Source organism: Bacillus rossius, chromosome 2 (genome assembly GCF_032445375.1).
Source record: "Bacillus rossius redtenbacheri isolate Brsri chromosome 2, Brsri_v3, whole genome shotgun sequence".
Lineage (NCBI taxonomy): Eukaryota > Metazoa > Arthropoda > Insecta > Phasmatodea > Bacillidae > Bacillus > Bacillus rossius.
In genome coordinates, this window is record NC_086331.1 from 93,652,266 (window position 1) to 93,678,124 (window position 25,859).

A 25,859-nucleotide genomic window follows, 5' to 3' on the forward strand; every position below is an offset into this window, starting at 1 on the left:
GGATTTACTGTTAGCTGCAAACAATTACTATAAAGAACAGAGTAGCACAGTACCATCCTTCAAGTGCTTAATAATAATTTACAATTAATTATCATGAAATAACATTGCTTTAATTTCATGTATTTATTATTTAAGCTGAAATGCAAACTGCCCGCGTAACCGCACGTTCTGAAGGTGTTTCCCATGGCGCAGCTCTGTCCTTACATGCTAGCCTGAAAAAGCCGGAAGGTTAAGATAAAAAGTGAGAAATGACAATTATGTATCTACTTAATAATAGGGGAATGTAGTACAGACTATATGGGCATCTTTTGTGGGGCGGACCAACACACACATACACACGTTGGCAGGAGGTTTGAATGCGCTGAGGCCCTAGAGGGTGTGGGTGGGAGGAGAAGGGGCTGAAGGAGGCAAGGCACATTGGGCTTGAGGTAGGGCGTCGCCCTGGTCGATGTCACCTGTTAATGTCCCTGAAAACTTCGCCGTGCTGCTTGTCGCAACCATGGCAGGCCCCTTGATGAGGCGAGATGCAGTGGCGTGAATTACTACAGCGCGCTCGAGGTCCGTTTTCTCAAATTCCAAAAAAGCCCCTTTTTGGGTGAGCTGCTGTATTTGAAACCTCGGATTACTGGCTGTGTTGACCATATCCTCATTCCTACCCCCCTTATGCAACAGTGGCCGGCCATGCAAACGTGAGGAGCTGACCCACTATTTCATGCTGATGACGCTGATGCCACTGTTGCCGCTGTTACCACAGCGTCGCCTGCTTACTGGTGCAATGCGTTTGTGTCGTAACAATGCGACTACGAAAGTCAAATAGACAAATTTTATCTCATGGTGTTACATTTTGCAGAAATTGTAGGTGATACAGTTTAAATTTTAATTCTCTCAGTGAAATTTTTTCTACTGTTTTCTGGGTAACTCCAAGATCAGGGGCTTCAACTACGGTTGACTTCTGTGGACTTTGAACATATATTTGCCTCACCTATTCCACAGTTTCTTTGCTTGTTTGGTCACCCATGTCTTTTTGCACTAGGAACCTGTATCTTTAAATTGCCTATACAACCTCAAAATGTTCTTGTGGTTTGGTGTTTCCTTTCCGTAGAGATTTTACAGAAGAAACCCTTGCTTACTCAAATGCACAAAAACTTCAGTCAACACATTTTAGGGGAAAGCTGTCATCTGTTGGGCCAGGGGTGAAAATCTTTTGTATTTTCAGAGGGCGGTGGAGTGGGGGGGAGGGGCATTTGGCTCTCGGAAATTTATTTATCATCCTCTATTTCACAGTTACGATTTTGCATCCGCAAGCTGGCCCCCTCATTGAAGGCTTCTTAATTCCATGGTGGTCAGGTCCCCTGAACCTTCCCCGAGATATACGCCCATGCATTGGCAATTTAAAAAAAAAAAAACTTGTAATGGTTTTCTTTATTTGTCAGTATCACTGATTATATTTTGTGAAATAGTTTTGAAAATATGAATTTTTAATACCTGGGGATTTATTCATGGTAAACCTGTACATTATATTAATAAATAAAAACTGGTTGTACAAACTTAAAAAATTTTTTTTTACAAATCTATTTTTTTAAAAATAAAATTTAAACATGAATTTTTAATATATTTAGTGTCTTCTGTAGGCAAGTACATTGATACACATAAATAAAGAAAAAAATATTAAAGTATAATATGATAATGCTACATTTAACAATAATTCTGCATAAATTGTATAATTTTGTACTATCCGCTTCAACAGCAATAAATGTCTAACTTAATAACTAATTATGTAATTTTTTTTCCATTTTAGAATGACCTAGTCGAAATGAGGGCTGCGCTGAAAAAAAGAGTGGCACCAAAAGTAAGAGTTGGACGACTAATTTATGAATTTTCTAAATAAATACTTTATTGTTTAATGTCATAAATATATATTATAATAAACATTATAAAATACTACACTTTTTCCTCAGTAACACTAAGTATAAAACTGATTATTCCCCTTTGAAATTATAAAATTATAATCTTATAAACTTGTCTAGGAAAAACTATAAATACATCTAAGACCGCTATATATGTTTGACCATGTTGATTACTGTCAGGATACCAGCTCTTAACCCTTGTCTGGTGTGATTGCACCAGGAAAAGACAATCATATTGTTTTGCAGGCAGAAGCTGTAATATTGTAGGCATTTATTATTGCTTTTGTTGATAATAAACCAAGAAATACTTTTTTTTTATAAAAGTCATTGCATTCCAAAAATGGCTGAGGAGCAGACAATGGTCAGTATGAACATCTCTTTAAGTGCATGCATATTATTTCTTAGTCTTGAAGCATAGTGACCAGCATTTGACTTCTTGGCTATGCTACTTGTCTTCTGTAACACTCATAATCATCGTAACCATGAAAAAGGATATTGTTATATTTGCGTAGTTGTAAAAATGTGGTTTCAGTGCTATTTTGACAAATCAAAAAGTGATATTTAATTCCATACTGTGTCCTTAAAGGCATTAGTTTGGTCATGATTGAATTGGTATTTGTATCATGTGACTTTGCATAGTTGTTATACGTAATACAATATCTTCATTACTTTTGATTAAAAGTTTGATTAAAATACTATCATTTGTGTTAGTGATAGCAAAATTTGGTACAAGGTTTTTTAGTTTCTTTTGATGTGATAACGTCTTATAAATCGATGAACGCCGGCTGCACGCACGAAAAAGCATGACTCATTGTCACGTTCTGTCTGAGCCGAGCGTGCAAGAACTGGCCAACCACCGTGCGAGAAAATCTTCTATAATATCAAACAGGTTAAGGCGGGCTTTTTAAAAGCAGCAATTTAAAAAATTTGATTTATTTGTCCAATTTCGTCATTTCAAATTAACAATTTATTGACATTGATTTGATTTCAGTTTATTTCTATAACTAATTGTTCGTCATTATATTTAAACAAATTATTTAAATTAAATTTGCAAAAACTGTAAATAATATTTGAAAATTAAAAATTATGCAATTTTTCATCAATGTTTTCTTATGACGTTATTACGTAAAATTATCGTTCGTAAACCAACTTTACAGACAACCCAGTTTTTTTGAGTTTATTTGTTTGGAAAATAGTTTGTGTAAATTAAAGCAGCTATCACTACTTTGTAGATGCTAATAAAGCCATTTTGGTGAACACATCAGTTTTTGAAGAGGCCCAATCAAATTTTTCTTCTCTAAACACATTAATTTTATGCAAAATGAAACATAAATTAACAAACTTGATAAACCAATGACCTTACAAATTGTACTGAAAAGTTGTATCGATGAAGAAAATAGGTCACTTTCAGTCAGGTCAGAATGTGCATCCTTAGAACTGTTTATTGTCAAAAATATTGAAGTATGTTTTTCATTGTTAATATTTGTAGTCACTAAACTGTACTAATATGGTTTTCTGACTGGTTATTTGGTCGCCGCTTATACAACGATTGGTGGTAAAATGTTCTTTGCTCTGATAGGTTGAGGAGAAAGAGAAGAAAGAAGAGCGACGGCCCTCCACTGTGAAAAAGTTAGCTGTTGAAGAAAAGGTAAATTTTTAAAAATAATTTTGGAAACCAATTTTTTTATTTCATTTGAAGCAATAACAATTTGAGAGAATGAACCATCTATTTTTATATCAAACTCTTGTTCACGTATAATACTGTAAGTGCATACATGGAAATTTTATAAAATTTATAATTTCACATTTTACCAAGATACTATCTCCCCTAACTATAGGCCTTAATGCCTATTTTACTTACTGTTTCTTTAATGAGTCTAATGTTGTGTGAGGATGTCTTTTTAACCCAGAGTATTGGCTTATACGAGACTAATGCAGTCAGGAAAGTGGTTTATTGCTTCAGCCAGGGCTGCATTTGGAGAGATGCAAGGAGCCACATTTCTCAGAAAATTCTCAGAAATTTGACTATAGTGAATCGACTGTTAAAAATTTTACATCAAACAGTGGACTGTTTCTAAACATTGTGAATAACACAAGCTATTAGGTTTCCCTCTGCAATAGTTTTGAAAAATTTTGAACAGCATTCATTTAAGCATTCTGTTATAATATTGTATTCATCACAGTGGCTTTTGCGAATGTGTATATGACAAAAGATTTGCTAAACTTTAAGGGCATTAACATGTATTTTTGTACACATTTTTTGTTATTACATTGTAATGGTGTAAAGATAAAATTGTTTGGACTGAAAATTGAGGAGGTATCAGACCTGTTATTTTTTTTGCTCCAGGGCTGCAGTGGTTCAGTTTTTGTGTTAATTGAAATTTTGAGTCTTTTTATATAAGTAATTAGCTGAGTTCTATAATAATTTATTGTTTTGTGATTCACGATATGTCAAATAAAAAAAATCATTAAATTCACTTATTTGGAATATCATCCTAGTATTATTTTCAAAAGCATCAGTTCTGAAAAAAATAATTTTTTTTATAATTACTTATAGGTAACTTTTTAAATGAAAGGACCATGTTATTTTTTAAAAAATCATTAACTAAAAATAGTTTCACATGAATTTTTTTACTATATTTATACAAACTAAATGTAGAGAAAACATCACAATTATACTGATAGTGTGCCAAATAATTTGGTATGTATTAAAATTGCCAGTTTCATATTACTTATTATATGCTGTAATAATACATTTCATACCTAAATATGAATTTACTTATACGTTTTGTTTTAAAATTTCAGGATGAATTAACAGATAGAAGGGCATCACTGAAAAAATCAGATACACCTAAGGTAAGTTTATATACTTCATAAGAAATCAAAAAGTTGATAAAAATAGTTGCTTTTTAAGTCTGTTAATACTATAATTGTACTTTTAAACACCACACCTCTTTTTCAGTACCTACAGAATACCTCAGAACAAAAAAAGAGAATAATTATGTCTTACAAAATAAATTATTCTTTTCCAGTAAATATAATAGTAATACAAACTATTTGTTGAGAAGCAAATACTGTGACTATGCTTATGAGGTTTGTTAATGTAAATTGTTTTTTAATGTTTACTACAAACACAAATACTGTAATTTGGTATGAACACAAATTTATGCTCGGAAAATATTTTTTTAAAGTATGGGGGGTAAGGACATGTGATTTGATCTCGTTACATGCCATGAGTAATAAAAAAAAAAAAAAAATTTTTCCATGGTGTATATGCTATAGTAAGCATATAAATATATAAACTCATATTCCACTTCAAGAAAAGGTATTGTATCTTTTTAAAATATGTTTTGTATGCTCAAAATCATAAATGGGCCAGGTGTTGAATTGGTTGAATTAAAAGTCAATTATATGATGGGTTTCATCATTATCCAGTGGCATAAGAGCCCGTTAATTGCTCGAGCCTACTCTACCAAGCTTGATCATGCTTTCCTGTTCAGGGCTAATGCTTTTCATGTTGGAACCCTAAACTGTCAGAGGTCCTCCTGGACATCTTAGTAGTCCCGCCCCAAGGTTTAGTTTTTATTTAGTAACCGGTTTAGGTTTGACAGAGTTGGGTGGTTATCTCCACGTCCAACCTTCAGAAAAGGCTCTCCTCCCACCCCTTTCAGCGCTGCCGCCTAGTTAGGTACCCAACCTCCATCCAGAAGAGGAGGTTACCGTTAAGTCACCTCAAGGAGGTACAGGTCGTAATTGGACATGAAAGGCTAAGTCTCCCGTAGCGAGACTTCAGGAGATGTCTGGCACATCATGCCCCATTTGCCCAGCATTTTATGGATGTCAGTTTAAATAAAAATTACTATAAAAATAATTTATAGAATAAAACATACTGAACACCTACCACAAAAACAATATATTTTAATAAAGTTACTGATCTTAAGCAAATTCTTATGAATAATATTTTTTTTAAGCCAAACTATGTAGCATCCCGAAGAAACTAGGTACTACTTCGTAGAATGCAATAAAAAATTATAGGCTCAAATTTTTACAGACTTAATCTATTTTTTTCATAACTGAATATTTATGTAGCTAGACAATAAAATTTAGTATTTCATACAAGTTAGTTACGATAGACTCAGCAGAAATCTGAAAAAAAAAAATGGAGTTCTTTGTTACTGAAAATAAAGAATGTATTCAGATATAAAAGAAGCAGGGTTAATAAATATCCTAACTAAGAAATGGCTCAGAGTATAAAGACATTGCAAGCTTATGAATGGCCAATTTTTACTGAATTCTGGTTGAATGAACATAAAAAGTGTTGTTATGCAAGTCAATCAGCAGGATTAGGCATGCGTAGTGAGGATTCAGCATTTACCTTGGCTACCACGACATTAGACATGGCACTAGTATCCCTAGTATCACTAGGATCAGTGAAATTTGACTTTGATTTTTTTTTTCAGGCATTATCCTTAACTTTATGAAAAATTTAAATTGAACTTCAGAAATTCATTTGTAACCCCCCCCCCCCCCCCCCCAAAAAAAACACAAATAAAAAGTTAAATTTTTTTTATATATCTTTAAAACTGCATAAACATCAAAAAATTTTAATAGCATGCTCCCACATTCTAGTGAAATTCTGCTGTTTTGAATTTTGTTAAGTAATCACGAAAAACTGAATGCTCCAATGTTTTACATGATCTCTCTTATACATAAAATGATTTCTGTTGCCCTAGCTTTAAGACATGCATATAGTAGTATGTCTTTCAAATTAGTGCACAATGTTTCGGTTGATGTTAGGAAGTGTCCATGCAAACATTGTTGTTAAATGAATAATCTCATGAAATAGCGTGGTATCAGAAAAAAAAAATTACAAATTTCGTTCAATTTATGTATTATGTTATGTGCCTAGTTTTATTGTTGATTTTGCAAAAGTAAATTAAAGGGCACCCAAATTTAAAAAAAAAGTAAAAAACTGTATACAACATACATAAGATTCAGTGATGTAATGTTTTATACACTTGATAGCTAAATCAGTGGATGAGGGTTTGAATATAAAACCTAATATATATGTAAATTTTAAATTGAAATTAATAAATAGAGTAAGTGGGGAGAAACTCATAATATTAATAGTGCAAAATTAAATATCTAATTTTTGTGTATTACACCATATGAAGAAATGTTTTGAGCATTTTCTTTGTGGTGTCCTTTTTAATTTTATATTTTATTATTTTACTTGACATTTAATCATATATGGCTTTTGTGCAGTTGTTTAAACTTACAATTAAGTACATTTTGATTCTCTAAAATGGAAAGGAATTTTACCTCAAACTATTTTTGCATTAAAGGATAAAAATTTTAAGGTTATGACAGGCTTCAACCCTTCACATGCCTAATAATGCTCTCAGCAATATGTAACTGAGCATTTAACAAATTTTCATTAAGATGAATATTATTTTAATTTCACATCACACTTATAAAAAATTCCATTTAAAACTGTTCTCAAATACCCATTTAAACATGAGTTGCTTGATTTGTTGCAACATTTCGAACCTGTATAGATTCGTAAATACGACCCTATGGCCTATACACCATCTAGTTCTGAAGAAAGTGAAGTGGAGGAAGAAAAGAATGAGGTGATCTCACAGCTGATTCACCATAATAGGCAACCTGTGGTTGAAGATGAACAGGTGAGCGCCCAATGAAGCGCGCTTTCACCACGTTATGGCGTATATTGTGTTGTAGTAATTTGAGACCTATGGCCGGTATTGTCTAATATCTTGTTATATAGCTTTGCATTTACTGTCATCACTCAACGTGTTTTGTCCAGATATGTCATGTCACTTGTTTTCAAGTCCTGTTCCGTGTTGTACGGTGTCTGTGCTTTGGCATTTGTATTTTATGAATAATATTGATTGCTTTTTAGGAAACTGACCCATTATTTTGATATTGTAGTTAAAAGGATTTTAGTTTAACTATGGTATTTCCAAACATTTAGTTAAGCTTTTTAATCAAATGTGTAGAGTCTTCATATGTCTTCAGTATTTTTTTCGAGTATCTTTTCTTCCTCTTGTCTGTGGTTTCATGTAGCATTTGCTTCAGTGAAAATTGTTTAGTACTACTTCTTTCAGGTTTCTTTGTTTATTTAACCTTCTAGCTATTTCGTGAGGTGTGGTATTTGATTCAATTGAAAGTGTAACATAGTGTAAAAATGACTTAGTATTTCCACTACATTCCCTTAGATTGATTAAAGTATCCAACTGTAGTTAGTATGACACATCAAAAAACAGCTTTTGCTCTTATTCAAAAGAACTGTCATGTGGTATTCTTAAAATGTTATGTATTGTATATAACTTGATATAATTGAAATAAAATGAATTAATTTTTTTGTAGAATGTAAAAAATAAACTTTTAACTTTTTTACTACATTATTTACACAACATTGAGGCATTTATCATAGCATGAGACAAGCTTCTGTAAACACTTTTCATAAAAAGCAGCTGCCTGTGAAGATTAAAAATACTACACAGCTTGTTTGATGTTGTCAATGCCATGGAAGGATTCACCAGCTAGGGTCCATTTCAGACGTAGGAACAAGTGAAATTCACTTGACACTACTGCTGGACTGCATAGTACAATTATTTTTGATTGTTTTATGAAGAAATTCTTTTAAGTGTGGTTGCCAAAACATTTTATTGTAATGCTACAATCAAAATTAATTCTTTGAATGATTCTTACAGTGGGGAAGATAGATTTAAATCATTATGTTGGACATACACCATTGCTAGTTTGCACTGTATGTCATAGAGAAAACCTGAAGAACAGACAAAGAAAGATGAAAAAAAGAACACAGAAAACAAGCCAAAATCAGCTGATATCAAATGTTAAATTAAAAGACAGCACAAAGAACTCGGTGAAAGGAATTAGTTAGAACATTGTCATGGGAAGCCTACTGTGTTCTTCTGTGCTGTCATCTTTGTGTTATCAGAATACTTGTATAATATAATTGCTGGGTTCGCATGCGTGTTGCTGTATTGTTGGTGTATTGTCCAGATTATCTGTTTAGTATCATCGTTGGATTTCTTTGTGTGTTGCTATGTTGTCCAGGGTTGTTAATTTTCTGTATTTACTGTTTTTGTTGGAACTGTCTGATCGTCATCCCACTGTGTTCGTCTATGCTGCAGTATTGTTCTAATTTCTTTCATGAATTCTTTGTGCTGTCTTTTCATTTAACATTTGACATCAGCTAATTTTAGCAATTTTTTTTAGGTGTTTGTATATTCATCTTTCTTTGTCCGTTCTTCTGGATGTGTCTTATGTCATACTGTGGAAAATAGCAATGGTGAATGTCAAATATAATGATTTTAATAAAAGTAAAATGTTGTACATTTTTGAACTCATCACTGTAGGACAAAAAATATGTATTTTGTAATTCTATGTTATAATAATTTGGGAGACCATAATACTTGCTCATTTTAGATAAATTATTAGTTTTATGTGTTTCACATGGATGTGTTGCACAATTCACTCTGTTTGAGCTGTAGATTTACAAGAAAATATTGTGGCAACCAATTTTTCAAATTAGTTATTTGTAAAATTACAATTTTTGTACAGTATGTAGGAGAATTGTTAATTTGGGTTCGAACTGCAGTGTATGAATGAGCACTACCAAACAGCAGCACTATGCCACAACTTAACAAGCCCCGCCTCTTTCTTTTTTCATTGCCAGACAAATGTTCTGAAGATATTTATTGAGTTTCCCGTGCCAAAAATTTAAAAAGTGAAATTCCCACCCTGAAAACAATATTGTGCATGTCATTTTCTATAAGGAAATTTTTTGTCTTATGTGCAAGTGCCATCACTTAGTGGATTGTGGTTTCCAATTTGGTATAAAATGAGACCCCCTGGTTTCATTATTGGATACAATGTGTTGTGAAAAAATTGCCTTTAATCACATTGTCATCTAACAGAAGTCAAAGAACCACATGGTTGCATTTATTGTTGTCCTCAGTTAGCATCCCACCATGTTGATCCAGGTTCAATTACCGTATTTAGTAAATTAATTCAATGACAGCCAGTTTTTCTCAATACTAATTTTGCATAATAAAAGCTTTGTGCTTACTTTTTTAGTGTTACAATTGCTAATAAGAAATCAAACACAAATATTTTTGACCATGGTTAACTAAATACTCTTTACTTTCTTCTTTCAGACACTGTGAACCTGTCAGCCACAAGTAAACATATGGGTGGTTTAGTTTTAAGAAACATTTTTGAGAGTTCCTTGATTAAAGCTGTTGTACATCTGCCTTGCTCGTGATGGTTGGCATCACTGATAACAGGTGAATGGCAGTTCCGGTTATGGCGCCTGTATATGTACCACGGTGAACGGACAATAAAGAATATTAAGTGCTAATTACATGCACTTGCTTATCTACAACTTAAAACCTATGATCTCAAGCAAAACATGGCGCAGTCGTGTGGAATTGCTTTCATATTTCAGTTCGTCCATGTTCGTTGGATTTGTGTGCTATAGGTGATATAACCTGTAGGTGTGCGTTTGTTTGTCGACACGTGTTTGTCGGACGTCGGTGGTTAATAGTGAATATCGAACAATGTTGTTGACAGACTGAATCGTATAGTTTTTTTCTGTTTGTGCCATGGCAGGCCTCAATCTTGTAAAGCTCCCTGACTCTGTCGACTTGGAGAGTCCCACGGCCCGAAAAGACTGGGAAGTGTTTGAAGGAGATTTTGAAAATTATTTAATCGCAACGGGCCAGGATGAGGGCCCAGATAAGGTTAAGATCGCCCTACTCAAAAACATGTTAGGCTCCCAAGGACGAGCCCTTTTCGAAACTTTCGACATCCCACCGGAGGACAAGCTTGTGTATTCTAAAGTAAAGGAAGCGTATCGCGTGTTCGTGGCACCAAAAACAAATCCTTTGTATGAACGGTTTGTTTTTAACCAGCGTGTGCAACTTGAGGGTGAGACTTTTGATCATTTCTTGACTGATTGCCGCCGCCTGATTAAAACATGTGGCTATGAGCGCCCAGTTTCGCAGGAAGAGAATATGCTGGTTGACCGCATCGTCCAGGGCATCAGAGATTCGTCCGTTCGGGAGTCTCTGCTGAGGTTAGACAATGCTACTCTTACTAAAGTTGCTGCACACTGCCGTCTGATGGAACAAAGTCAACAACAAGCAAAGGAGATTCAAGCTCGGAGTTCTACTCACGATAGTGTAAGTTGTGACTTTGTGTCCACTAAGGATAGGAAGTCGTCACGCCCAAGACAAAACAGCAAGTTTGGTGATAACGGTGAGTACAACTGCTCAAGGTGCCAGACACAGCACAAGGCCAGACAATGCCCAGCATATGGAAAAAAATGTGCCAAATGTGGCATTATGAATCACTTTGCTGCCTCGTGCAGAGTTCGGAAAGTTCGGGAGGTAAAAGCAAAGCATTCTTCTAGTGAGAGTCTATACTGTGATGCGGTGACAGTCAATTCTGTGTATCCTAGAGGGACTAGAACAACCCACATCAATGAGTGGAGGGAGCGTATACTGATTGAGGACAAAGCAGTGAACATAAAATTGGATCCCGGTACTGAAATAAATATTTTGCCACTCAGTTTGTTCAGGATGGTTGACAAACAGTTCAAGGTCAGGCCAACATCCCTAAAAATTGAGGTTTGGGGTGGGACCATTCTTGCAGCAAAAGGAGTAGTTAATTTGTGTTGTTCTGTCAAAGGCCAAGAGTCTTATGTTGAATTTGTTATAGTTGACTCTGACAGCACTCCTTTGTTAGGGCTACAGTCTTGTGTTGACTTCAATCTTGTGAAAAGGGTTCACTCAGCTTGCCACGAGGCAAAGGACAGATTCATTAAAGAACACAATGAAGTATTCACTGGTTTTGGCTGTTTCCCCCAAGTATGTAGAATTAACATTCGCGACCATAGCAACCCTGTTTGTAAGCCTCCAAGAAGGGTCCCTAGAGCAATCAGACCTGCGTTAAAACAAGAACTGGACAGACTCGAACAGAAAGGCATTATATGTAAAGTTGACAAGCTCAGTGCTAGCGCTTGGGTGAGCAACCTAGTTGTTGTGGAAAAGTCAAGTGGGAAGTTGAGGTTATGTCTTGATCCGACTGACCTCAATAAGGTGGTGATTCGAGACTACCATGAAATACCGACATTGGAAGAAATGTCCGAGAAGCTCACAGGGAAAAAATTTTATTCAGTGTTTGATCTTAAGGAAGGGTTCCACCAAGTGCAACTAGATGAAGACTCGTCTCACAAGTGCTGCTTCTCGACACCATTTGGGTGCTATCGCTATCTACGCATGCCATACGGCATTGCCAATGCCCCAGAAAATTTCCAGAAGTTTATCGAAGAGAACTTTGCCTCTATTCCTGGAGTGGTGACGTTCTTCGATGACATCCTCTGCACAGGCGAAACAGAAGGTGACCATGATACGTGTGCTCAGCAAGTGGTGGAGCGTGCAGCCAGCCTTGGCATCAAGTTCAACCCAGATAAGCTTCAATATAAGGTTTCCGAAGTAAGGTATGTGGGCCAGATCTTCTCCGCCGCAGGCATGTCACCTGATCCTGAGCGAATCCGAGCTCTAACTAGTCTACAGGCTCCCAGCAATCGCAAAGAACTTCAACGTACTTTGGGGATGTTCAATTTTGTTCGCTGTTATATTCCAGGTATGTCTAGTGTGTGTTCCCCATTGTATGAACTTCTTAAAGCAGATGTAGACTGGTTGTGGCTCCCGTGTCATGAAGAGGCTTTTTGTAAACTCAAGTCGCTCATCACTAGTGCCCCTGTTCTGGCAACTTTTGATCCCACAAACCAACTTGTTATACAGTGTGATGCATCACAGAGTGGGCTTGGTGCTACTTTGTTTCAGGAGGGCCCAAAGGGTCTCCACCCTGTGCACATTGCCTCCAGGTCCCTTACAGCAGCAGAAAAGAGCTACTCCCAGATTGAGAAGGAGCTCTTAGCAGTTTCTTTTGCCTCAGCTAAATTTCACTACTATATTTATGGTAAGCAGGTCCTAGTGCAATCTGATCATAAGCCACTTGTGAATGTTATGGTCAAACCAGTTCATCATATAGGCTCAGCACGCCTTCAGAGGTTACGTCTTAAACTGTTGAAGTATGACCTAAACGTTACTTACCTACCTGGTAAACTCATGTATTTCGCAGACCACCTGTCGCGGTCATATCTTTCAGACAAGGTATTCGACGATCCTGCAATGGTTGAGGTAGTACATTCCGTCAGTAAGCACTTGCCTATGTCAAACAAACGCTTGCTTCAGTTCCAGTTGGAAACAACTAAGGACGCGGCTCTCTGTCAAGTGTCCCAATTTTGTCAGTCAGATTGGCCCCCCTACAGTAGAGTTCCTCAAGTATGCAAACCTTATTACAAAATGCGGGATGACTTGTGTGCTGAAAGTGGTTTAGTCTTCCTCGGCGATAAGGTTGTTGTTCCTGAGGCTCTAAGACCATATGTTCTACAGCTGCTTCATGAAGGCCACTGTGTAGAATCGAAGACCAAGTCCAAGGGCCGTCAGTTGTTTTACTGGCCATCTATGTCAGTTGATATTGTGCAGTTCATTCAAAAATGCTCTGTGTGTGAGAAGTTTCGCCCAGCCAACTACAGACAGCCCCTCTGCCCACATCCCATTCCAAAGCTGCCATATGACACAGTAGGTGCAGACATTTTTGACTTCGCTGGGAAAGATTATTTGGTTCTTGTGGACAAATATTCCAAATGGATAGATGTGTGTGAACTTCCCAAAAAGACTTCCTCTGCCGTCATCAGTGCCATGCAACAAGTATTCAGCACTCATGGTCTCCCACGAGTGCTGATGGCTGATAACATGCCATTCAATTCTCATGAATGCCGTCAGTATTATGCCCTGAGTGAAATTGAGCTACGAACTAGTAGTCCTCATTATCCACGCAGTAATGGGTTGGCAGAAATGGCAGTAAAGATTAGCAAAATGCTGCTACGCAAAAGTCAGGGCACTGATTTCAGAAACTTACTTCGTGAATATAGAAACACCCCTCTTCCTGGCTTAGACTGGTCCCCCTCTCAGTTACTATTTAATAGGAGACTTCGGAGTAAACTGCCTGTCTCATATAACACCCTCAGACCTAGAGTCATCTCCCCAGAACACGTGGTGAGAGCATTAATGTCAAAGGAGAAGCAGATGAAAGACGTATACAACAAAACGGCCAGGCGACAGGAGATAACATTCGTTAAGGGGGAAACTGTGGTTGTCAAAACCCACAAACATGACAAGTGGGAGCCGGGAGTCATTGTGGGCAAACACTCATCACCTCGCTCCTATTGGGTGCGAGGATCAGGTGATAGGATAGTGCGTCGCAATGTGATCCATCTGAGAAAAACCACTACCTCGCAGAAGCCCCACCAGTCAGCTCCACGCCTGCTCGAGGTTCCCAACACCAAGACTGATGGCGAGGAGGGTAACCGCCTGAAGCAGACTCCACGCACCTCATCATTGGAGCCTGACTTCCGGGGGTTTGAGCCTCAAACTTCAACGAATGCAGTGACTGATGTGTCTACTGTGCAGGGTGATAAATCTCAAGAAGCAACAGACAGCAGTGGCCATACCTTGGCTACCAAAAGTGGAAGGGAGGTGAAGCCTGTGAAGCGCTTAAATTTGTAATGTTGTCTGCTTGTCAATTAGTGTGTTGTAAGTGAGTTGTGAATTGCACATGTGTGTTTCATGCAGTATACTTGTTTTCTGAATTATAGTGTGTACTGTTAATAAGCAATTGCACAACTTTGTATGTAAGTTTGGTCTCAACAAGTAAACCTTAGAACCCTTGCAAGTGGTCACATGTCTTGCAGTATAAAGGGGAAGGTGTTGTACATCTGCCTTGCTCGTGATGGTTGGCATCACTGATAACAGGTGAATGGCAGTTCCGGTTATGGCGCCTGTATATGTACCACGGTGAACGGACAATAAAGAATATTAAGTGCTAATTACATGCACTTGCTTATCTACAACTTAAAACCTATGATCTCAAGCAAAACAAAAGCTGCTTTCATCTCACTGAGAATAAATTCAAAATTAGGAAACTTGGTTTACGTTCTCAGTGTACTCCCGTTTCCCTCAACCATTCATTCCATGAATGCTTCATTCTGTCAACAGTTCTCACTGTCTCTACAAGCCTTAATGTCGAGATGTTAAGCAGGAAGTATCATAAATTATTTTTTCTTCTAATATTTCTTTTTTTCAACATGATTTTAAATAAATTCATAATATAACTATATTTAATAGTTTATAAAAGTTTTTTTACTATACAAGTCCGAATTTAATGTATTTTCTGAACTTAGAGGCAAATTTTTATGTTAATCCTAGCACATATTGAAATCATTAAATCATGTGGTTTAAATTAGTAGATAAACCATTTGTATATAGCCTTTGTCTTGGAAATCTTTATTTGTGGTATATTGTTTGTTAAATCAATTAAAATTTGGCTTTCTTAAAACCTTGAAAACTTATGTTTTTGTGGTTTTGGGTAAACCTATTTTTTATTGACTTATGAAAGGTATACATAAAAAAAAAAGTATTTCAAGATGAAGGCTACATAGGAACTGTTAATCCAAAACTGTACTCCAGATGATTTTATGTTTTTAGTTCATGTTACATAGGACTAACATATAAATTTGCTATTAGGCTCATAAAAACCATTAAATAAGGATGTATTTGGTAGAAAATTAGTTTCATAAGCAATTAAATATGGTTAAATTATGATTTTATTTAAATTAATGCATAAAAACAAAATATTTAAAGTAAAATAATCTAAGATACTACCCCCTTAAACCCTAATGCATTCATTCATTCATTAAGTATTTTCAGCTCTCAGCTTGAATATGACTATCCATATTGAAAATGATCAAACAGGATTACTTAACCATTCTGGACATTTCCAGGAATTTTCTAGCAAATGATAAATTAAACTTCTGTCCTCTCAAATTATATCATTGATGGGCTGCTCCAACTCTACAGTAACTTTGCGAAAAGTAGGAGTTATGTAACCTGTCTGAAACAGTTTCTGCCACATTAGACAGTAATGCATATACATAGTACAATAAAAAGTCATGGATATTTTCCAAATATTTTTATCTGATCATCATCAGAAACAGGAATAGCTTATGTTTGTGATGGCAAAATGCACAAGTTTTTGTCATAGTTTATTATTGTGTGTCCTGAACTTATTTGATATAATATTAAATTTGGTCTCTTTTTATTTAACTATACCCAAACATTCAGTTTTATTAAAATTGTTTCTGAAGTTTCTTATCTCCTATTTAAGCATTCATTCTGAGCTTTTCTGCAACCTGTCCAAAAGATAACAAGATTTGGCAACCTCTAAATACGACTAGTCTATTTATGATCACCTTGTTCTCGAGCCAGTTTCCTGGCTTTAATAGACATTTATCGTCAAACACAGTTGCTTCTTGGCCAGTCCTCCAGTCCTCACTGCGGACTGACGAGCATACCTAGTGTTTGCAAGTTATAAACCTGGCGCTGAACATCGAGCTACTACAATGGTAAAAGTTTAACAAGAACATCTTCATAATTTTCTTAGAATATAAGTATAGTGAATAGTTATGATACAATATTAAAAAACCTGTATAACCGTAAGTAATTTTTTTTTGTTTCTACTTAGCCTGTAGACAAGAAAACCAAAGCTCCTGGCATGAAAGTACCAGAAATCAAAGCACCGGAAATTCAACAACCGGAAATGGAAGCACCTAAGATTGAGGTTAGCCGTGAAAAGTCTCCAGTTGGTGATGCAAGGAAAGGTTCATTAGCTCCTGGTTCGGGGCAGTCCAGTAGGCGAGGATCACTCATACCACCGGCTGAGCAAGAGCGTCGGCCAAGCCTCATAATAAGTGATGAGGTAAGATGTCCTTTTAGTTTATTACTGACATGCCATTTGCTAAATTTCTCTGGCCATTGTTTCTTGTTTCTAGGAACTCAAGTGTCATTAATTATAAACAAATTAATGTATACATATGTTATAAAATACAAGTATTATATAGTTTTATGTAGATAATTTGTATAAATTTACATTTTGTTAACCTAAACATACAGCCTTCTCTGTTTATTTTTTTTAATAATCTTCTTTCTGTACATTGGTTAGTAAATATTATTTTCCTGGCATGCTGAATCTTGAGAAATTACTTAAAATTGAAAAATGCTAATACAATATATGTCATGACACAAAACACTTGTTAAAAAATATTACATATTTAACCCAACCTCAAATATAAATAAAATCATACAAGTTCTTTCATATGTTTATAGTCTCTGATAAAATACTATAAATGAAAGATCACTGTTATACACATAGTAATGACTGTAGAGAAGGCAGTGTCTATATGGAGAACAAAAAATAATAATTTTGCAGTAACATAGCAGTATTGTAGTGAAGGAACAAGACCACTCAGAAATTTTTAAAGTGCGTATCACATTACAAAAAATATCCAACATAAAACTTATGGGTACCAATCACTCGAACTACTAGACATTCACTTAATTCACGATAGTCATTATGTATGTCTTAAGGGTTAATCCATCTCTGACTGTTATAATGTACATAATGTTTTAACAAATTAACAATGCCTTGGACTTTTGAGTGAACAATTTAATCATTATGGATTTAATTTTTCAAAATTGTGTCTAATCTAATACAGATATGAAGACTTTCATGGTTTTGGCTTAGTTCGATAAATTAAATGTGCCAGTGATGGGTAAAGCAATTATATAAACATTGAAGAAAAAAGTAGAACTATGCATTAAAGAAAAGCTTATTGATTTTGGTAATAAGCTTACTTTTTCATTAGCTATGTATTCAATTAATTATATTGAAGTTCTCTGTTTCTCTGAGTTTAAGATTTTGTATTTTAATATTAATTCAAATTATAAACATAGTTTTCTTTTAATTTGAAATTAATAGATGATTAATCTCCTGCTGAAAAACTTTACATAATATCTTAAAATAAAGAAAAAAGCCTTCAAAGTCTCATGAGTAGTAATGTCAAACTAGCAAACTAAAAAAATTACTTTGAACAAAAAGGATTAAATTTAGTCATTCTTTACATGTGTTATTTACAAAAATCAGCAAAATTCATTGCAGAAATTTTAGATTGCATAATAAAAGCATGATTTCATTGAAGTATTGTTTTTAATTCAAGCAATATTGAAAGAGCTATTTTTGACTTTTTTTAAAATAAAGCATATCAAAAATGTTTAACAAATAAATTTCAAAAAATTGGTTTTCCTTGATAATGACTTACTGATTTTAGTCAGATCTCTTTAGTTATAATTTTTATCACTGAAAATACTGGTTCATTTTATTTGTGATATATATTTAAATTTATTGTACACGGAGCATTAATAATGTTTTACATAAATAGCATAGAGGATCGTATGGAGAATATTATTTGCCATGTTAAAAAATTTTGCCTTTTGAATTTAAGAAATTATTAATAAATATGTAATTCAGGGCCTCAGAAGTTTAAGTATTTTTTTTCTTTTCAAAAACTAGTTTTGATCGAGTACTACAAATAAAAATATTTATTGTGAGAAAATTGTAGTTTATTTTTGTCAATATAGTGAAATACAGCTAATGTAAACTAATTGGGGCCACGACCTGTTTGGATGAAAATATTTTTTGATTAGCCAAATAAATGCATTAATGCTATAGCATGTAGTGAAATACATCTCCATAAGTGTTTAATTATACATATCGCAGCCTATAACATTTTAACCAACACACAATTACTAATATGACATTAAAATAATTTTTAAAATACAAAAATTAATTTTTTAAATATTTATTTTCATTTTAAACTTGTTCGGATTAGCCACATGTTCAGAGTTGTGGGTTTCAGAATAACAGGACCCTAATTAGAAGATCTCACAAGAGTTTGGGAATAAAGATAAAATGGTGTATTTGAACAAAATAAGTGTAGTTTATTGGGAAGACACTATTTTCCAATAAAATTAACAAATAAAAGGTTTAAATTGACTGGTAATGACAGGAGATAACCAATGAAATTTAGTTAACGTAAGTCTATTTTAAGTTGTTAGTAGACATTTGCTTTTCTCATATTTAAAAAAAAATTACAACTTAACCTCATCTTTTAGTTTGTGTGTGTTATATTATAAAAGTTTATGTGGCATAACTGATGAGAATGAAATTTTATATTTATATTTTATTATTTAATTTAGAATTTTCTAATTAATGACTAGAACTTCACTTGAATGTTTCTGATAGGCGAAAAACTATACCTCACCTTGAAAGAATCATATGGTTAAAATATTCAGTTTTATTTTCTCTATAATGATGTATTAAATGATTTATGAAGGTTTTGAACATGTTGACATATTTAGTAAAGTAATATTTTGAGTTTTTAATTGAAGATGTTTCAGTTAAATTTATTAATAAGATGTTAATATTGTTTGAATAAAAACTAACTGTTCTATATTTTTTACGAAAAGAAGTATTTTACTTAATTCTAAAATGGCAAAATCTATAGGTATTTTCTTTTCATTATTAGTTTTATCAACTTCTGTAAGTCAACTGAAACTGTCTAACTTTTTTAAAGACAAAAGCATATAACAAACTCACATAGTATTTTGCATGGTTGTAGATTTGGGGGGGGGGAAGCAGTGGGCTTAGATTTCCCCCCCCCCCCCCCCCCCCCCAGAATCAAAAAGACCCTCTGAGGGAACCTGATTGGAGGAGACTTGTTTGTTCTTGTGAAAACGTAACTGTGAAATGGGAATAATAGATGTTATCTCACCCCCCCTCTACCGAGAATTCTACAGATTTTTGCCTATGGTATTGTCTTTGTAAACTTGCTAAATGAATTGGTCAGATGTTTGTATTTTGGATGCCTTTATAAAATTACTTTTATAAGAATTATAATTAATGATTTTGATTGCCTTACAAAAACAGAATGGGTGGTAGGACAACTGAAATGGGATAAAATCCACAGAACAAAACAAAATATGACACAACCTTAGTTGTGTGAACCTAACAGTAAAATAAGCATTGAACAAATGGCAAAACAAAAAAAAAATGGCCACATAAACTAGGAACATTTACGAATGACATAAAATAGGACAATAAATCCTTCCCAATAAATTGGCAAAAGAATGAAAACAAATAACCTTAGACTGGTGGCAGTGATCAAAATACTTCGACAAACAATTGGGGGAAAAAAAACAGCATATGTATCAATTGTGAATCCAAACAACATGATGAAATGAAAATAAAAACAATGTATGAGACAGAAAAGACATCACAAGACTCACAATGTCTTGCATACTGAATTCTGTTAATTTCTTCAGGTGAGACACTGGATCCTGTAAATACAATTTTGTATTCAGCTATTTTAAATACTATGCATCCAATGTTTTGTGTGAAGAAGTGGACAGATTTCCTGCACTGAAATGTTGTGAAGTCTTGTCATGTCTTTTCTGTGTTTTCACTTTGTCTATTTTCATTTTCAGCTTCGAATTTTATCCTTGTACTTTTGCTCTTTTGTTATTATTACTTAATTTTTTTCATTTGTTCACATGTGATGTTATGATCTCCAGCTGTTATTTCATTATTTATATTTTTCTTTCTCTATTTTATTAATGATTTTTATCATCATAATTTATGTTTTATGTAAATGTATCTTTTTTTATTATTTTTGGTTCATTTATTCCATTCTTTTAATGACTTTGATGACTCCTACGTTCTTTACTGTAGTCATAGGTCTTTGTCATGTATATTTTGTTATATAGGTTTTTCCCTATTTTCTATTGTCCTGCCGCATATTATTTCTTGTTGACACATATTATCAATGTAAAACATCTATTTAAATTCTTGCGACAGTAACACATCACCACTTTACTTAAATTTTGACGTGACAACGTCTAATAAATCGATGAACGCCGGCTGCACGCACGAAAAAGTGTCCCGTTATGCACCTTGTTCCGTTTCTCTGTGTCCCGTTACGCTAATTTGATATTGCTCTTTGCTAACCTGAACCTCCCAGCATTGCGACTGAGTCCGTGGCGTAATTCTGTTTTCATGCATTTCAATGTAACATTTTCATTGCTCTTTGCTAACCCGTTCCTCCTAGCATTGCTGCAGAGTCCGTGGCGCAAATATCTCTCTTGCACTCGATTGGAACAACCATCGATTTGACTTTTTCGAGGCACATTAAACTTGAAACACTCCCATTCGTTTCCTACTTTTCCTATCATTGTCCTATCTTTAACAGAATAACACAGATTGGAAGAAGTTAAATAGCAAACATGTATAAAAGTTATAGTTAAAATAATCTCTTCATTAAAGTAATAAACATATTTGAATTAATGAGTGGAAATAAATGTAAATTTATCAATTAAATTGTAGATTTCATTTCACTCCTTCTTTGTATCCATACAAAATAGTGATAATTCAATAAAAATGATACAATTTTATTCATAAAACTATGTAATCATTTCATCAATGTTTTGTTATGACGTTGTCACGTTAAACTATCGTCCGTAAACCGACTTTACAGACAACCAATTTTTTAAATTTATTATTTAAATTATTAAATTTATTATTTTAATTGTATAAACAAAAAAATCTTTTATTTAATTTTTTTGGAAATTTTTTTTTTTAATATTTTGAAAATATGTTTTATTGTTTTTTTACTCCATATCACACTTATTTATGAAGCTATGAAAAAAGCTAACAATATAATTATTCCATCTGTTTTTGATGTGTTGTCTTGTGTTAAATCCTTTGCTTTCTCTAAATATATTACAATATTATTTATTATACAAGAGTTTTTTTCGGTCTTTTCACAGTATTTGTATATGTATTTGGTTAGATATTTTCAGATACCAACAAATTAGTTGGGCTTATTACATAGTCTGCAATAACTAAAATAAAAAAAAGCAATCAAATCATTTATGCTACAAAATATTTAAAAATCATTTATTAATAGGCCTATGCAAATATTTGAATTTCCGGATGCGAATATGAATTATAAACTATTAGTTATCGATTCGACCTTGAATACTTACGCTTCGAAATGACGAATGTTTGTTTCCTTTTGATTACTTGACATAGTATACCTCGTGAGTTTGTCATATATCAATGTTCACTGGTGGGATTAAGTCATTTGTGCATTATAAATATCCTTTTTTGATGTTTAATGGGACTTCATAAACAAAAACATGAACAATAAGTAACATTTTATAAATTCAAAAAGTACTAAAAGTTTCTAAGTCAGTAGCGGAAAAAATTGCGTAAACAATTCAAAACATGGCATATTTGTCATTTCAAACTTGAAAACAAAATATTATTTGTATTCTTTTCATCACACACACCAGAAGTGGAAAATAATAAACAAACGTCAACAACCATTGACTAACACACCACAAAACACGTACACTATTAAGAGAAAAGAAGTAATCGTAGTTGTTTCAACAGAATATTAATCCACAGTAACAATTGATCTAACATCATGTTATACAGTAGCAGCTTACTTGCTGTGTGACGTTACAACTTAAAAATATATAAAAAAAATTAAATAATGTTTTAAGATTCCAGATGAAATTAGCAAAAATGGTGTTTATAAAATTGGTTAGCCAAAATATAATTTACCTGGTTCCTGTTAACAATCAAAACTCGTGAATAACTAGGGTTCAAATATGTAAATATGAGCTCATTTTATCGCTGACGTGGGAATACAGCATTTTGAAAAAAGGTTCACATTTTTCATAAAGTAGATTGCTATAGATATCTCGGTATTTTGTGGTTCACTAAAACATTCTGGATCATTTTTTAGTAGCAGGTTGTGGAAAATAAGGTGAAAGGGACTGAAATGAAATGTTGGTTGTTTGGTTAGGTTAAGTTAGGTAATTTAAGTTAGGTTACCTTCATAATTAAGAAACAATGATTTTATAATTTAAATATTTTAACCAAAATTTTCTATATAGTTATTGTAGCTAAATTAACTTAACCAACCTTTCACTTAATTATTATTTGTCTAATTTTCCAAAGTTTTTACATGATGTGAAAATTTCTTTTAGTGGGATTCTAATTCTCATTTTTACTATTCAAATTCAGTATTCGTATTTTTTAATAATTTTATATTTGTATTCTATTCGAACTAAAAAACTGATATTCGCAGATACCTATTTATTAGAGATAGATAAATAATTTATACTACTCTTAAAAAATTTAAGTTTTTATTTAAATATTTATTATATTTCTTATTAAGAAATTTAAATGAAATTTAGTTCTTTGCTATTTTAATATTTTCTCAATACAATGGAATTTTGGTGAATTTTAGCTGAGAAACCCATAACTTAACGTATGCCCATAATTGCATTTTTGTAATGATTAAATTTATGACATAAAGTTTTCAATTAACTAATGTGTTTTAAATTTTGATTGTCTTTAAGGAAAACACAAAATATTTATTGAGCAATTGAAAATTCATGCTATTTTTATGTACGATTTTACGCAATAAATTTTATTAATGGATTTTAATAAAATATTATGGTTTGGATTTTTCAGTACAGTAAACTCTCGCCAGTCCGTGGCCCGAGAATCCGAAGTTCTCAGAAATCCGGGGTATTTCCGAAGTGACATGATCGTTACTGTTTAGATGTATGTATCACTATTCTCAGTGGATGATAAGAGCGACGCTCACTGATATTTATAGCGCGGTAAAAGGCTCTGAACTGGCGCGCAGTCATCTCGTTCCCGTCAGATAACTGTGAAATTTGAGCGGTGACCGTAACATTATATGGCGGGAAAATAAAGATAAAGGTGTAATGCCTTTTCCTCTGGTGCTTTCAAGAAATGTTTTAACGGTTTTTTACACCTAAAACTTCAAAACCATGCCTTTTAGCCATTTTAACTCCTCTTAATCCGATATAAAAAAAAACAGTTGGGCATTAGCAAATTCTTAAATGCTTTTCGTAAACAGACTCCAGTCGGATATTTAGAGTAGGTTGGAAATCGCGTAGGTTTTCCTGAAGCTCTGGGCACCGTGTGTCAGTGTGTGAAACATGTTGCCAGTGACAAGTTTCCTAGCTGTGCGCGGCACACGACTGTAGTTGTCATGCGTCACACGCCGGGAATGCTGGCCGGAGGGAAGGTGAGTATAGTTCATTTGCGGTAAAAATAAATACTCTAACCGCCCTGCTAAATTTTTCCATTAAAGAAATTTTGAAGTTTCAGAGATTTTCCAGCAGAAATAATGTTCTGTAACTAACAAACAAATTGTATCAAAAAATTAACGGTAAATGGCTGCCGTGGGGGGCCTTAAAAAAATGTTCATTTTACCGGGAATGGACTATACAACCTGGCTTTCGTCGCATGCAGTGTGGAGTAGGGGAGGAAGGATGTTGACAGTTTCACACGCAGAAAATGGCTAGAGGGCTGGAGAGAGGGAGAGAGATGGTTTGTTGTCTGGGAGGGAGAGGTAAGCCGTATGACGTCATGCATCCGCTGCCTTTGCAGCCGCCAGCCTGTCTAGACGAGATTCTCGCACTCCCACTTACGTCGCACAAGCTACTGCTGCCGTGTTTTTAAACGGACTGTCCAATTTTTTCTCTCTTCTTATACGAACATTAGTAAGTGCACTATAAACCAACACAAAATATATGCTGCATGTTAAATAATAGCTTTGTATAAGCTTTTATTGTGAGTTTTACCATTTTTTCCCCGATTATTTTTGTTTTGTGCCAAAATTTCAGATTTTTTGATGGTTCTAGTGTACAATTAACAAATGATTTTTTTTTATTTCTCCCGTTTCTCTTTAGTTTAACTGGACTGGCCGTGTGTCTGTGAGGGAGTGGCCTTGAGTCTCTTGCCAGCTACGTATCGCTTCTCTCAACCGCCCCTCCTAAATTCACTTCCCCTTATCAAGGGGCTTCCCGTTTCAGCGCACGCCACATTGCTACGCCTAGCTCTTTCACATCAAAGTGCGACTTCGGGTGCCATTAATTTAATTTAAGATGACTTTAAATTACTTTTTACACAATTTACTACCAACTTGAACAAATGGGTGTGTTAAATTTAATCAGGCCAGGCTGTAAATTTTCAGGAAAAAAAATTTCTCGGGTGCTTCATTTACTATGAATGGACTATACTGGTATTGCTTACGTACCATTCTGTTAACTTCTCAAGTGTCTTGTTTAATAAGACGTCCTGTGGTAGTATTACATGTTCATTGACTACCATCCTATCTTTTAGAATTTTTTTTTGTATTTTAATGAAAATTTTTCAAAAATCCGAAGTTTTCAAAAATCCGAAGTTTTCAAAAATCCGAAGGTCATAAATCCCCGACACCCACGGATTTGCGAGAGTTTACTGTACTTAAAAAATGGTTCATGTGAGTTAAAGTATAGCAAAAAAATAATAATTTTATTTGATTTATAATGACAAAGTCTATTACAATTTCAAAACCATTTATTAAATTTAACATAAATATTTTATGTAAGCTATATTTATTATTTTTATGAAATATTTTTTTAATTTTGATAAAAACTATTAAAGTGCACTTAAATAAAACATTTCTTGTAACCACATATGTTAAAAATAAATATATTACTATCTTGGAATATATAACGTTAACTTTAGAATGGATACAAATTCTTTTTAAAACTTTAAAATCAATAACCCTTTCAAGTTTTATGCTCAGTTCTGACATTTTCTCAATGTCTATGTAACTTGGATCTTCGTGGCATACTGGCTTTATGTTTATTTTGTTCTGTTTCTTTATTTGTGCATATTGTAATGCATTTTGTGGTTTTGACTAGACTGATTGACCAAATTAAATGTCCATTTAAGCCTACACAGTATTCATACTGCACTTGTGCCATGAAACTTAAGGACTAGCTT

At 33.9% G+C, this 25,859-nt stretch overlaps 1 protein-coding gene across 1 annotated transcript in view; it reads left to right on the plus strand.

The window, feature by feature from the left end:
- The window catches only part of LOC134529473 (twitchin), a 547,023-nt gene that overhangs the window by 219,606 nt on the left and 301,558 nt on the right, over positions 1-25,859 (plus strand). Inside the window, exons 29-33 of the mRNA XM_063363606.1 lie at positions 1,799-1,849; positions 3,487-3,555; positions 4,713-4,763; positions 7,466-7,594; positions 16,611-16,844. Coding sequence (XP_063219676.1) covers positions 1,799-1,849; positions 3,487-3,555; positions 4,713-4,763; positions 7,466-7,594; positions 16,611-16,844 — 534 coding nt within the window. The remainder of the gene's footprint in view (positions 1-1,798; positions 1,850-3,486; positions 3,556-4,712; positions 4,764-7,465; positions 7,595-16,610; positions 16,845-25,859) is intronic.